Source organism: Eublepharis macularius, chromosome 4 (genome assembly GCF_028583425.1).
Source record: "Eublepharis macularius isolate TG4126 chromosome 4, MPM_Emac_v1.0, whole genome shotgun sequence".
In the NCBI taxonomy this organism is placed as follows: domain Eukaryota; kingdom Metazoa; phylum Chordata; class Lepidosauria; order Squamata; family Eublepharidae; genus Eublepharis; species Eublepharis macularius.
Window position 1 is genome coordinate 31,862,295 of NC_072793.1, and position 16,011 is coordinate 31,878,305.

The 16,011-nt window shown below is 43.6% G+C and overlaps 1 protein-coding gene across 1 annotated transcript in view; it reads left to right on the forward strand.

Moving 5' to 3' along the window:
• Positions 1 to 15,723, forward strand: part of SLC16A5 (solute carrier family 16 member 5) — a 30,470-nt gene extending 14,747 nt beyond the window's left edge. The window contains exons 3-5 of the mRNA XM_054978802.1: positions 2,640 to 2,783; positions 5,574 to 6,428; positions 14,012 to 15,723. Of these exons, the coding sequence (XP_054834777.1) occupies positions 2,640 to 2,783; positions 5,574 to 6,428; positions 14,012 to 14,253 (1,241 nt within the window). The 3' untranslated portion in view covers positions 14,254 to 15,723. The remainder of the gene's footprint in view (positions 1 to 2,639; positions 2,784 to 5,573; positions 6,429 to 14,011) is intronic.
• The last annotated feature ends 288 nt before the right edge of the window (positions 15,724 to 16,011 follow it).

Sequence of the window (16,011 nt, forward strand, 5' to 3'; positions counted from 1 at the left end):
AAACCCAATTCTCCAGATTAGAGTCCTACACGCTTAACCACTACACCAAACTGGCTCTCTTGAAAGGGCAGCCATTTTTTTCTTGGTGAGGATTCGAAGTCTTGAACAGCTACATGACAAGCTGCTAAGTTAAGGCCCAGGAACTTTTTCAGAAACAAGAACTGAGAATCCTCAGCTTTTTTTCAGCCAAATGCCATGTTTCTACCTCACACCCTGATTACTCTGCCAGAGCAGAAAGACAAGGGGAAGTGGTCACAAAGTACTTTGTACCTCAGCACCTCAAACCCCTTGAAAATGTTGACATGCTGATTCGCAATATGATCCCTCTGGCCTGCCATTCAAATTGCAAAGATCAGTTGTGCAATGCTTGCTAAGTGATGACGCAGGAGGGGAAGCATATTTTTTTTGGGTAGCCTGGTTTTTAACCTTTGAGGTAACTGCCAGGATTTTGTTTGTTTTGTTTAAAAGCCGGTATTTTGGAGGGTGGCAGATTTTTTAAAATAAAGTTGGATTTTTGAGTAAAAGTCAGCAGCAGCAATTTCTCTTTGTATATACGTGTCAGTGGCATGAAGGACCTGATTTTTGAGCTCAGCCCTAGCAGCTGCGTCAAATGCTGCAAAGTACATATGTGTGCTTTCCTCACAGTTACCTCACTTCTCCGCCATATATTCTGTAGAGCTGAACAACTCAGGATTGGTAGGCAGAGAGCAGACTGGTGACTTGGTAGCAACACCTTCACTTTGTATCTGTATGATACCCGAGCAAAAGGGCAGCCCATAGCATCTGCCAGGACAAGCCTCAGGAGGAAACGAAAACACTTTGCTACTGAGTTCAGTACCGGTACTTTTGACATCAAAAGTTGGAATCCTAAAACAGGGGTCTGCTATCTTTTACAATTAAAAAGCCAAACTATGTCAAAATTCAGAGCACAAGATCAACAAACAAGCCTTTATAAGAAAGCCAATTTGTGTAACTGAAACTATACAATTGGACACTGGTGATAGTTGCCATGTGGCAATTTATAATCCGTAAAGTTTCCACTGCCCAAACCCTGGTTGTTGCAAGACCTTCATTAGGAAGTAACATGTGCACGATCTCACAATAAGTAATAAATACAGGCAGGCATACCCTTCACAATTTTTATAGTACTCTGGCATAAGTCTGTGCGTGGTTCACACTTGGATTACGGGCAACTGTTCACCTCTATAATTTCTCTTTCTATAATGCATCTCGAAGAAGCTCTTTGGTCCCATCAAAATCCTTGGCTGCCCTTCTCTTCACACATCGGTTATTCTATTACTGTACCTACCCTGCCAATAGAGCTTAACTTAACCCCTGTCTTTTCTTTTTTAAAATAGAAAGATTTGATTCTGTACAGAGACACATTTGACTCTAGAACCATAGGTTGCTGTGGAACATAGGCAGTGCACAAATAAGCCATGAATTTGTGTGTTCTGCAGTAACCTAAAGTTGTGAAACAGAGAAAACATGGAATCTCTTAATACAAATAATGCAGTCTTGTTAGATGAAGTTGAGGGAGTCCGAGATAACTAGATGTGAAATAAAGCTTGTTGGCTTCAGCAATGGCAGCAATTCCCCAAAAGCATGTCAGAGGGGATATATATTTTGGCAAGGCTTTTGACGAGGGTGGTGGAATTTATTTCCTTACACAAAAAAGGCACCAACAAAGTGTTCAAAATAAGGTAATATAAAATAGTAATTTAAACCCGGTAGAAAATCACTGAAAAGTACACTTTTTACTTCTTGTATACATCTCCTTTTTGCCTGTGGCAGCTTGCTGAAAAATACTGGCCTTGAGGTAAAATTGAATGTAGTAAAGAAATTCTTATCAGAGGTACATCCGTTAACTGTTTATAGAAGAAGCCATGGTATTTTATGCTATAATTATGTGCTCCAAGAGTAATCCAGGCTGTTTGTATTACTGATAATTTCTCCGATGCTTTAGGATAACTGTTGATCATAGTCTACTATCCCTCTGATCAAAGAGCACATTGCCATAGCCTTTTAGATAGGTGGTGGGTAGAGGGTAAAGTTTTCACTGTTATTTGACATAGATATAGATATAGATATAGATGTCTTTTTTAGGGTTTTTGTAAGAATGTAGAAATTCCTTTTTCATAGGACTACTAATTTAAGAGAGAGAGTCACAAATTTATAAGCCCTACTAAATGTTGCACGGTTGCTAATTGTATTACTCAGTTATTTAATCTGGCTTCTTGTATCTTTTGAAAAACTAAGCAATCTTTATACTGCTAGTATAACTAATCTATCAAGTTTAATAGGAACTGATCACTAATATTGTACGATCACAAAATTAATCTGTTATTTTTACTACATTCACCGTTTAAATATGTTGTTTGTTTATGAAAAATAAATAAAAATAATTTTAAAAATAAAATATATTTAAAAAGAGCACATTGCCTTGGTTTTGTGCTCTTGCCAAACAAATGGTATTAATTCAGAGTAATTTCCAGTTCCATCACAGAGTGGGTTATAAATACATTGATTCCTTTAAAACAAAAACAAAAACATTTCTCCAAACCCAACATTTTATTCCCAGTATCACACTGAATTTCTCTTTGTTCTTAGCTCTGACATTTGGTATAATTGCTTTCCAGGGCCCCTCTGCAGCATCCTGGTGGAGCGATTTGGCTGCAGGACCACTGTTATGCTGGGAGGCCTTCTCAGTGGGGTGGGAATGGTGGCCAGCTCATTCTCCAAGTCTATTAGCCAACTTTATGTAACAGCTGGATTTATCACTGGTGAGTATACCAAAATGCAGAGATAGGTGTGCAAGTCTTGATCTTGGTTTCCCTTGTTCAGTTGTTCAAAGAGTGTATGCGTTGGGCATGTTTAGAGGAGAGGGTTTCCAACCTCCCGGTGTGGCTGGAGATCTCCCAGAACTACAGTTGATCTCCAGGCGACACAGATTTGTTCCTCTGGAGAAAATGGCTGCCTTGGAAGGTGGACTTTATGGCATCACACACTGCTGAGGTCCCTCCCCTCCCCAATCCCAGCCTTTGCCAGGCTCCACCCCAAAGATCTACAGGAATTTCCCAACCCAAAGCTGGCAACCCTGTGACAGGAGTAGGATTGTGCCTGTTGGTCACACAGCCCATGGGGACGATCCATGAACCGTCTTAGAGCATCTGCTTGGCATGCAGAAGTCTCCACATTCAATCCTCGACATCTCGAGTTAAAAGGATGAGGTAATAGGTGATGTGCCTAAGATCCTGGAAAGCTCCTAGTAGGCAATATTGATTTTGATAGATCAATGGTCTGACTCATTATGAGGCGACTTGACATCTTCATGTGGTCCTGCCCCTGCATGCCCACGCATACAAATAAATGCCTGCAGGGAGCCATACATGAATACAAATATAGACTTTATGCTCATGAGACCTGCTTTTTGCAGTGTTCCCAAATGCCCGTATATATACAACTCCTCTCTCTGCATATATGTAGAGTGTCTATTCGCTTTGAACAACTGAGCAGAGTTTCTTCTCTGTGGGGCTATAAATCCAAGTGGCAGGTAGCAAAAGTTGGTGTAAACAACTGGGTATGAGTATGAGTTGTGATCTTGGTTTATATCTTGCTGTAGCCTTGATTTCATTATATAGCCTTAGGAAAACCAAGGTAAGGCCAGGCTAATCTTATCCAGCCATCTATATTATAAGGATAATCAGGGCTTTTTTCTGGGAAAAGAGGTGGTGGAACTCAGTGGGTTGCCCTCAGAGAAAATGGCCACATGGCTGGTGGCCCCGCCCCCTGCTCTCCAGACAGAGGGGAGTGGCGTGGAGGGCAATCTAAACTCCCCTCTGTCTGGAGAGCAGGGGGCAGGACCACCAGCCATGTGACCATTTTCAAGAGGTTCCGGAACTCCGTTCCCCTGCGTTCCCCCTGAAAAAAAGCCCTGAGGATAATATAGGCTTGTGTTACACAGGGGCACCAACTCAGTTTTTAGAAGGGGAAGTAAAAAGATTTGTGGACAAGATTATCAGCAATGTTTGTAAGCCTGCTTTTGGATATATTCACATTTAAATTGCAAAAAAAAGTAATTTGAAAAGCATTTATTAAGGTTGCTTTATGATAGCTCTTAAAAGTTGTGACAAAACTATCAACACAGTTCAGTAAACCACTGGGCTTTTTGTCTAGTCAGGGGGCAACCTTCTTTCCACATTATTTGACTGAATGAAAGGGAGATTAGACTTAGATTTATTACTATGACTGCTCCATTGCTTTCAAAATAGCCAGACAGAGGAAGTTCAAAGCAGCTGAAACTGCCTCCAGTGGCTGCCAGTTCTTTCACGCCTTGCTTTGTTCCATTCCTGATAACTCCCACATAGAAAAAGAGGAAATATTTACTAATTTTTGAAAAGCATGATCACAGAATGAACTGTTCTGTTCATATTGATCATACTTATCAAGCAATAAACAGAAGTATATAGAATGTACTTATATATTTATATTTATCAGTACAATCAGGCAGGTTCCCAAAGACAGCAGTGAACCGGAAGCTCACTATGTTTATTTTGTATACATCTGAGCTTTTCATTACAAAGTCAAAGACTTCGAAGGTTCCATTGCCTCTTGACCTTACAGTTTAATTATTTTGTCTATGCCAGTCTCTCTCCATCCGGGGTCATTTTATAGAAAAAGAGCTGGAGGAACTCATTAGCTTAACTTTAGCATATGCCACGCCTCTTGCCATCACTGGAAGTGTGTCATTAGCATCACTGATTTGCATATGCCACGCCCCCTGACATCACCTATCCTGGCTGTTTTGAACCCAATCCTGGCCATTCAGAGCTGAAATTGTGCCCAAAATGGGGAAAAGGGGCTGAAAATGGTCAAAAAGGGGCCCAAAATGGTCAGGATTGGGCCCCTGCTGAGCAAGAGAGTGATCCACCACCCATCAGAGGCCCGATCTGGGCCATTTCGGCCCCAATCCAGGCCGAAACAGGCCCCAAATGGCTGTCAGGTGGGCGGGGCCACCTGTCATGTGATCTGTTTGTGGAACTGCCGGAACTGCGTTCCTGTGCGTTCCCCCTCGAAATGAGCCCTGCTTTCCATCCACCAGCTGAGGGTAATGTTTTCATGCATCTGCTGGTCAATGGAAGCTCTTGCCAAAATTAACTTGTTAGACTTCTTTTTGCTTTGCTGTTAACAGATTTAACTTGAGAAAGGTAGTAACACTGAATATAAGATAACATTCACAACCTTAGATCAACATGAATTACATATTAACCCTTTAGACTAGCAGTGGCTAAAACGAACGTGGAATTATCAATGAGACTCCACTGAGTTGGATGTGTAGAACTTGCTTGGATGCAACATCAACTTTTGGATTCCATGTCTTTGTACAGATAACAAATATCACAACCGATCGAGTTAATCGTGGGCAGGGAGAAGCAAACAGGTTCATTCTATATGGGTGAATTGGGGTGGGGGCAGAATACCAATGCTAAGGTAGAAAGGCATCCTGGTTTCTAAGCAAACTCCTGCATTGCAAGTTTATATTCTATCAAATCTCTTTTTTTCTTTTTTTAAAGGCCTAGGGGCATGTTTTAGTTTCCAGGCGGGAGTCACTGTGCTTGGCTCTTATTTTATACACCGGCGAGCTCTGGCTAACGCTCTGGCCTCCACTGGTGTCTCCATGGGCTTCACGTTGTGGCCTCTGCTCTCCCAGTACTTACTTGATGAGATGGGCTGGAGGAACACTTTCTTCATGTTTGGTGGAGTGATGTTACACTGCTGCGTTTGTGGGGCTGTGATGAGACCAGTACCAGTCAAACTGCCTGCCCCATCCTTGAAGTCTGGTCCTGGACATTTAGCCGAAGATGTACATTTATCCAATGGAAACGCCTTGGATCAGCAGGTGCACCTGCATCGGTCAAGGTGTGATGCTTGCATCCAAACGTTGCAGAAGTACCTGGCTTTTGATGTCTTCTGTAAGAACAAAGGCTACCGGATCTACACAATTGGAGTGGCCTGGATGGTGATGGGTTTTGTGCTGCCTATGATCTATCTGGTGCCCTATGCCATCTTGAATGGAGTGGAGGAGCGCAAGGCAGCCCTCCTCATCTCCATCACTGGATTCATTAACATCTTCATGCGCCCCATGGCAGGCCTGCTTTCGGGCCTCCGCGTCTTCACTGGCCGGCGGATCTACCTCTTCAGTGTGGCTGCAGCGCTCAATGGCCTGAGCAATCTCATCTGTACTATCTCAGCTGAGTACAGCATTTTAGTCCTCTACTGTGTGGTGTACAGTATCTCCATGAGTGTCCTTGGTGCACTTATCTTCCAGGTGTTAATGGATGTGGTAGAAATGGACAGGTTCTCCAGTGCCTTGGGCCTTTTCACCATCTTGGAGAGTATCACCATTCTCATTGGGCCCCCTCTTGCAGGTAAGATATGAGTCTGATGTTACAGGTGTTACGGAATTCCCTGGAGGAAAGTTACTATAGCTAGGAATGCCCCAAAGGTTGCTCTCATTTTCATCAGGAAATGAGCATGGCTGACAATTTTGCAAATAGCTTTTTTCAATGACCAGTCCATGCTCCAACTTTCCCATTGGCTATAGGACCATGGCCTTTTTCTTTCTCTTCACTGTAGTACCTCCTATATCCCTGTTCTCCTTACCTCCATCTATACTTCCTTAACCTTTTCTAAATAATCCCTATCCTACAGGGCAATTATGCAAAAGAAGCAATACGTCTAATTAATTTAAATTGAATTCTGAAGATGTATAGAACTCAAAGCAATGATTCTGTCCCATCCCCCATCACCCTTTGTTATGCTGTTGTGATGTCAAGGAAGTCTCATCCTATAAGTGGAAAGGGGTGCAAAGAAGCAGGGAGGCAGCACTGAGCGCCTATTGCGTGCACTAATTAAGTGCATAAGTGGAATGCATGAACACAAAAACGAATTGGATGAATGGATTTTTATATATATGCAAGTAGTTTGTGTACATGAATGTGAAGGGGTTGGAGTGCATGTATGGTGTAAACTGAATCGGAAAATGGGTTCAATAAGTATGGTGAATGTATGTGAGATTCTATCCCTTATTTCTGAATAGCGTTTTCCCAAAGAACTTCCAGACTGCATAACTGTGTTAAAGGACATGGAATGCTGCAACTAAGATTCTGTGATCAGAATAAGTTACATACATTAGTCATAATCAACTACTTTTTACTTGTTCATTTCTTTTCTGAGTCTTGAGCCCTTGCCAGATTTGGAATTTAAAACTAGGACTGGGTTTGTGGTAGGGGAGAAATTAAAGAGCAATATTTGCTTATCAGATTTATACTCCACTTTTCAGCCAGATTGGTTTGCAATTACAATTCAAATCCACATCAGTATGCAGTTCATAGAATGGTAAAAATGCAGAGCATGGTGCAGAGCTCTTTTTGACTGATGGAGTACCAGAGATTTGCTTCGGTGAGATGTCGGTACGAAAGAGATGGAATTCTTCAGTGGTGGATCCCTGGAAATGGGGAACATGATGAAAGGATGGTGTCGTTACTCTGGTTCCAGTTCCAAAGTGTTCAGTTCTAGTCCTCAAACCTCCTGCTGCCCCATCTCTAAACAGCTGTTCTTTTTACTTGACAGGATGCTGATAGGAACAGGGGTGGAACTTCCATTTTGGGTCTGTGACCAGCTCTTTTGTCTCTCTGATCCTACCTGATAGCACCAAGGAGGCTTGGGAAGTGAGGGGAGCAAGAAATGTGGTGACTAAAGTCCTCTGTCCTGGCTTCTTGTTGGCCCAGTGCAGGTGTTTGCCTTTCACAATTGCACACCTGTATAGCAAGTCTGATGGATATTGATTGGCATGAAGAGACTTGGTGGATGTCATGATATTCATAAATGACAGGAGGTACAGTTGGAATACATCTTTTACTGAACCAATGTAGGTGTTACAGAACTCTTCATTAAGCAAAGTGCAGAGTTCTGTGAAACTCTAAAGCTTGCACACTTTCCCCACAGCTGTTTGGGAAAGGCAGAAATCAACACAAGGTGCACTACAAGCTTTCTTCCTTCCGATAAAAGCTTGTGGAGTCTCAGTTTTTAGCAGACACTAGCCAGATGCTTATTTTCCCGTAAGGAATCATGAAGCTTGGGAATGGACTTTTCTTTTCTTTTTAAAATAAAACAGGGATTTTAGATACCACATTAAAATATTGGCAAAATACATTTATTTTATTTAAAACATTTGCATGCCACCTTTCCACCAAAAACAGGATCCCCAAGGTGGTGAACAATTCCATATTGATTTCTGTTTGCTAGTGTTGGTGTTTGGTTCCAGGGCTATCTACATGCACCCATGTATATTTAAGCCCAATGTATATTTAAGCCCATTACCTTCTTAGACAACAACTTTGACAGGGAAAGATTAAGAGTGACCCTCCTTTCTGCACCTGCCATTCTCTTCCTCCAAACTGCACTTCTGATACCTTTTACAGTGCATGTTTCTTTTCATATTATTATTACTCACATTTATATCCATTCTTCCTCCAAGTTGCTCAGGTCTGTGAAAATGAGGAGGATTCCATTTGATCCTCACAACAAACTGGGGCAGACTATGCGGTGACTGGCTTGAGGTTACCCAGTAATCTCCATGGCTTGTAGAGGTCTGAATCCTGATCTCCCTGGTCAGATCTAACATTCTAGCCACTGACTACTATACAAACCCTGCAAGGGGAAAGGTCATTGGAAGCAGGGAAAGGTTCTTTGATCTCAGTTGTTCCCAGAGCTTTAACATATGTATGTATACATCCCACGATGCTAGTTCTTCCTACAGAATGGCATTTCTATTTGTGGAGATTACAGTGATTTTTGCTTATTTCCTTGTCCTAACGCAGGGCCCTTGCATTTAACAACAACAACTGTGCTTATATACTGCTCTTCTAGACAGATTAGTGCCCCACCCAGAGCAGTGAGCAAGTTAGCATTATTATTATCCCCACAATAGAGCTGGGGGCCTGGGGGTGAGAGGAGTGGCTTACCCAAGGCCACCTGCTGAACTCATGTAAGTAGCGGGATTCGAACCAGTAGAGTGCTGATTTGCAGCTGAACCACTGTGCTACAGCAGCTCTCTGTGCTGTTCTTGAGGGTCTGCAGACCCCCATGAACAAAATTTTGTGCCATGGCCTGCAGTGGGAAAGTCCCGCTCTGTGGAGGAGATGGTTGAATACATGCCAGTATGTAGTTAGCTCCTTAGAAAGCACCTCTCATGTTTTGCGTTTTCCCCCCTTCTGTAAAGTCTGTTTACAAACATGAATCATTTCTCCAAGGTGTCCTGCACTCTGCAGATGGACTGGGTTTAGGCTCCTCTAGAGTAAGGTCTCGGGAGCATATACTGGGCTTTGGCGGATGGGGCGCAGGTCTTGCGCCTAGTGGACCTATGGATCCAGCAATGCAGCCTTCTCAAGTCTCAGCCTGAATAAACTGAGAGAGAATCAACTGCACCTGCTGGCCGGTATAAAGGCTCCTGAGACTGAGCTGTGCTTTGGCCAGGATCCTGTGAAACACCACTACTTTCAGAGCCCTGTTCTGGATCCAAGCCGGGATTGCATGCTGCCAGTCTGCCACTTGGCCTCCTTTGTTCTATCTCTGCCCTTGGATCTTCTGCCAACATCACTCTTATGGAGTGGGAACAGGTCCTGAGGGGCTACAGGCCTGGATTCACACTCTGGGTGGTGGCCGCCTAGTGGTTATCTCTGAGGCCAGGTCTCACTTGCAGGCTCTAGCAGGGTGGCCTCTGGCACTGCTGGAGAATGATCAGAAGGTGCCTTTACATCCTCAGGCCCTCCCTGACCTCCCCGATCCTCCTGGTTCCCTGGCTCTTCCTCTAAGCCCTCCAAGTCAGAGTCATTGGGCAGGTCAGAGAGGGGACATGGCACATGGTTTCTGGTATACCCCACTGCAAGTACTTTATGATATTCACAACACCAATATCAAATCTGTACAGATCTTTTTTCCAACTTTCAGCAGCTGTTGGAAACCTTCCAACCGATCCATTAGCCTGGCATCTTGCTATCTGACTTTTTCCCCCCTAGGTAGCAGGAGGTGGGTGGGTCAGTGAGGGTTGAGAGTGACTCAGCAGAAACATGACTGTCAGCAATGTGGTCTAACCAGTGCTCTTAGCACATCCTCTGTGCCAATCAGGATTGTCCGGGCTGTTTTTTCTCTGCAGTCTTTCTGCTGTCTGCCAGGCACTGTGTCACGACAGTGGTTGTGGAGACCTTTCTGGTTGCATATAAGCCTCCGGGGATGCTTCTGCCAGGCAGGGGCAAAGGTTTGACTTGTCCCCATTGGCAGGGCAAGTTGGGAGGAATACATGAGAACCCAATATACATGGTGTTGACCCATGAATGTGTAAATTGAGAGTACGTATGAGTGTGTATGCAACTGTTTTGAAAGAAAATGAGTGTGAATAATCCTGCCCCACCCCAAACCCTGCATTTACCTCGCTAGAGTCTGCTGTTTGAAACATTTTCTCCTGTCTAGGTTCCAATCGTGAAAGTGGTCTGTATTTCCTCACTTCCAGCTTGAATTTTTCACTTGTTGTTACTAGGGCTTTTTTTGAGCTGGAACGCCCCGAAATGGTGTTCCGGCACCTTTAAAATACCCATGTGTCACTTGGAAAGAATCCCTGGGTGAAGCACGCTATCCTTGAGAATTTAGTCCCAACTGAATGGAGAGAAAAACAGTTTGGTTCTGATATTAAAGAACCCAACTCACATTTTTAAAGTGACAGAAGAATTTTATTTTTTACTTCTACGTCCTCTGAATATGGCTGCCATAATGTGACTAATTTCCCAAACGCTTGGCTTCTTTGATGTTAGATGTCCTGTATTTTAATCAAACAGGCAGCTGCCCTCTTTATGACCTTTCAGAGTTAGAATTTCAAGGCACTTGGGAGCAAACAAAATGACTAATCAAATTCCAGACACGCATTTTTTGGTCCCTTTTTAAAAAATACAGAGTTGAACCTGTGCTGGGCAAGCAATCATGCAGTGGAAAGGAGAAACAAGACTATATAAAAATAGGCACAGGAAGGAGATGACAAATGGCTTGCACCAAACCAGATGTTAAGATCTTTCAGTGTTTGCGTTCTGCTCTAAACCGGAAGCAGACAACGTTCTCTGCTTGAATAGAATTTGAGAAACAGTTTGCTATATGATACTTGTATAGAATTAGAGGCATAATCTAATGAACAAATTACAGGGGAAATCTGTCATCTGGTTGTTGAAAGTGGAATCTAAGTAGGGTTGCTAACAACTTGCTTGGAAAAAGTTCCTGTCCCTTTAAGAGACTTAACCGGCTGTTATTTATCAACATGTTATGAAAAGCTTCAATTGCCCATTTCAAACATTACGCCTGTATTAAAGGAGCAGGACATTTCTTCAGGCTGCTGTCATTCCTAAACCCACATATGCCAAGTAACCCAGAATAAAAGTAGTCTAGATTCCCGGGTGTGCATCTCATAACATTTTTAGGACTGGGGATAAAAGATCTAGGTATTTTGGAGTAGATTGGGAAGCGTAGGAAGAGGAGGAGAGTTGGAGGCCAGCAGCATCTTTTCTCTAGCCTCCGGAGAAAATGCTTTCTGATTGATCCACGCAGCAGCTTCCAAAATTCATTGTAGGACGCTCATAACCATGTAGACAGAGAACATTCTGTAGAAAGGCATAAGGACAAAAGAATTGCCCTCTTTAATCAGGACAGTAGTCCTCTTAGCCCAACAATGTCAGCCATGCTCCTGAGAAGATGGCAAGCAGGCTTGAGCCCCTTGGTGCTGCCCCTGAATATAAAGGATCCATTTTAATCAGCCATGGCTAGTAGCCATTGAAAGGTCCGTCCATTATGCATTTATTTGCCATCCTTCTTAAGCCATCTAAACATGGAGCCTATATCTTAATTATGGCTTAGCAAGCATTATTTCTACAGCACTCCTGCTGTGGTAAATGGAAGAAGGCTACCATTCACTGCACAATCTGTGCAAGCCCAGGATCTCATCGCCTGTGTGGACAGTTGTCCAGCGGCATCTTAATCAACCTGCACATCTGAACTATGTGAATTTCAAGTTCTGAATCTGCTTGATGCCTAGAACTACAGCTAGGGTTGCCAGGTCCAGGCTGGGAAATTCCTGGAGATTTGGGGGGTGGAGCCTGGAAAGGGTGGAATTTGGGGAGGCGAGGGGGCCTCAGAATGGTATAATGCCATAGAGTCCACCCTTCGAAACAGCCATTTTCTCCAGGGGGGCTGATCTCTGTCACCTGGAGATCAGTTGTCATTCCAGGAGATCTCCAGCCACCACCTGGAAGCTGGCAACCCTAACTACAGCTGACTGGTATATAGTTAAATACTTTTCTTGTTCCACAGACAGAGAGGTTAGTAGTTAGTTCAGGAATCAAGGGGAAGCTACTAAAAGGATAGAAAAATAAAGGGAATGCAGGAAAGAGAGAAGGCTGAAAAGGAAAGTGTGAAAGGACATGTAGGAAAGGACTGGGATTGGTACAAGTGGAAACAACGTTCAACATGCCTACATGAGGATTTCTAACATTACTGAGGCCTAAACAGAGCTTTCCAGATTTGTTGAGAATCACTGATGCAAGCTGTATTCAAGCCATCACATCTATTTATTTATTTTATCGTATTTGTATTCCGCCCTCCCCGCGAGCAGGCTCAGGGCGGATAACAGCATTAAGAACATTTTAAACATTCCATATAAAACATTTAAAAGCATCTAGCTGTGTTTAAGGGGAAATGAGTACAATCCGGCTTGCTGCCAGGCTTGTGTGTGGTCCTAGCTCCCCCTCTTCCTTTCTTGCATTGAGAACTGCAGTTAAACATTTACTTCTGATTACCCATGATATACAAATGCAGGCAAGCAAGTCAAACGGAGGTACTTCCTCCCTACACACACACATGCACAGCCCCTTACCAAGGGAAGAGGGAAGGAAGGGGCAAAAGGGTAGGCCTGGCGACAAGCTGAGCGCATACACATTTTTCCTGAACTGTGGTTATATATGATGCTTAAATGCAGCTAAAGATTATCAAACCCACCACATCCTAAGACTCCTAAAATAGCAAATTTTGCTTATAGCTAGCACCCTAATAATACCATGAGATAAGTACCGTTATCCTTTTTTTCCAGCTAGAGAACCAGGAACAAAGAGAATGGAATTTGCTTATGTCCACACGGCAATGCCTTGGCTGAGCAGGGGTTTGGGGAACCACTCCTCCACCCAGTCCTCTGGGCTGTATAATCTCAAAGCAACACCCGTCTCTAGGTTACTGATGGCAGTCAGCGCCCTTGTAGTGAAGACTAATTACTTTGAGACATGTGAACTTGGGCATATATAAACCAAACGTTTCAAGTGGTTTAATAGTCATTCCCTCTTCTATGGAAACTGTAGTTCTATGAAAGAGTGGGGCCAGAGATTTCTAAGGATTCTTTGTACTCTCAAATACAGTTCCTGAGATCATTTGGTGGAAGCCATAGCAGTTGAATTTTTGTATTATACTAACAAGTTTTCAGTGTAAATTTCAGGGGGTGGCATGCTCCTGAGGTTTCTCCATATAGGCATCTTTATTTTGTACTGAATGAGGTCATCCATATATGGTAGTCAGGACTTTTTTTCTGGGAAAAGAGGTGGTGGAACTCAGTGGGTTGCCCTCAGAGAAAATGGTCACATGGCTGGTGGCCCCACCCCCTGATCTCCAGACAGAGGGGAGTTTAGATTGCCCCTCAGTGGCATGGTGGGCAATCTCAACTCCCCTCTGTCTGGAGATCAGGGGGGCGGGGCCACCAGCCATGTGACCATTTTCTAGAGGTTCCAGAACTCCGTTCCCCGGCATTCCCCCTGAAAAAAAGCCCTGATGGTAGTTAACAGTGCACTTTGGAGAACACAGATTGGAGCAAAATGTTTGGCCACCACTGACATCTTAACTATTTCTGATCGTTGAACTTCTTGTTTTGCAGGTCTTCTTGTGGACCTTACAGGACATTTTAGTTATGTCTTCTACACTTCCAGCTTCTTCATGGTGTCAGCAGCTCTGTTCATGGGTTTTAGCTTTTGCACCATGGAGGGAAAGAACAAATTGACAGAGGCTCACAAACCAACTCCCGAGAAGCCTTCCAGGGTCAAATATGCAGAAGTACCAACACAACTGGGGCCTGAAAAGAATTGTTCTCCTGCAGTCATTTACGTGACCAGCATGTGAGACCAGAGGAGCTGGATATCGCTTCCATTGCAAATGCAAGAGCTCCAAAAGCGGAGGAGGGAAAAAGCAGTGCCTCCTTTCTAAGGTGCCAACCTCCTTTCTGATGCAAGCTTCTGTTCAGCTGTGTTGAGCTCTGTTTTCTAAATGAAGGATACAGATCAGAGAATATAAACTTAAAGACATGCAGAAATCCAAAGAGCACTTTGCAAAAACAAAACATGGTGCAAGTCATGGATAGGGCAAAGATACTGTCCCATGACATCTGCATTACTTGAAGCTTAACCTTTTTTTATTATCAGCTCATTATATATTTCAGTTCTTAAGACTGGAAGGACTTCTTCGCCCATTGGGATATGCACTACAATAGTTTCCAGACAGAGTGGCATAAGCCTATCAATGAATGAATAATACCACTTTAGCCAGTTTGGTACCACTAAACTCTCAGTGAAGTCAACTGGCCACTTCCTAGCCAAGGACATGTTTATACAGCCTTACTGCTGGACTCTTTGAATGTAGCATGGAAATGTTGCAGTCCCAGGCAGGCTGTTATGAAATAAATTCCATGTTTCTGCTTTCAGCATCCTGATCAGGGATAGGTGGTGTCATATGGACAAGTAACCAGTGTCAGTTATTTCTGAATTTCTAGAGTATTTTCATGGACAACAAAGGCCCAAAATGGAAGCCACAGGCCATAGCAAAACTGGGCTACTCCAAAGTGCCTGCATACGGATCACCAAAGGTGTCATAAAACCCTTCTGATCTATGCTGCAGAAAAGGTCAGGGGTGATCAAAAGAAACGGCCTTTTTTTGCTAGTAACACCCCTTAAACCTACCAGACTATGGCAATTGTATGAATGCCAATAGAGAGTTATGTTTAGATTTGTGGGCATCGTCACATCGTCACTCATGGAAGACTTCCATGAGTGACAATGCCCACTGGAGGAAAGGTATGAGGAAAGGTTGAAGGAGCTCGGTGCGTTTAGCCTGGAGAGGAGACATCTGAGAGGTGATATGATAACCATGTTCAAGTACTTTAAGAGCTGTCATATAGAGGATGGTGCAGAGTTGTTTTCCGTTGCCCCAGGTCGGACCAGAACCAGTGGGTTGAAATTAAGAGTTTTTGGCTAAACATTAGGAAGAACTTCCTGACAGAGCAGTCTCTCAGTGGAACAAGCTTCCTCAGAAGATGGTGGGCCCTCCTTCTTTGGAGTTTTTTAAGCAGAGGCAAGATGGCCATCTGACAGCAATGCTTATTCTGTGAACCTAGGCAGATCATGAGAGAGAGGGCAGGAAGTGTCACATCAGTACTTAGTTCTTGTAGCTCCTTCTTACACACCCAGGGTAATGCCAATCGCCACTTTGAGGTCAGGAAGCAATTTTCCCCAGGCCAGTTTGGCTAGGGATCCTGATGGTGTTTTGCCATTTTCTGGACATGGAACAAGGGTCACTGAGTGTGTGTGTGTGTGTGTGGGGGGGGAGTATTTGTGAATTTCCTGCACTGTGCAGGGGGTTGGACTAAATGACCCTGTAGGTCCCCCCTGGTTACTGAAGTGACTGCTTCATACTAAGGTCAGCCTCAAAATCAATCTAAAGATGTTTGCTGAATTGCCTGGTGAAGTTGTAACTAGCTTTGCCAGATCCTCCAGATTTGATCTACTGTTCCAGTGTGTGTCACAATAGCAGTGTTTGAACTGGAACACAACTGTGCTTTATTTCTCATTTCCTTGCTTGCTTTTCATGATTCCAGCCCCTCCTCTT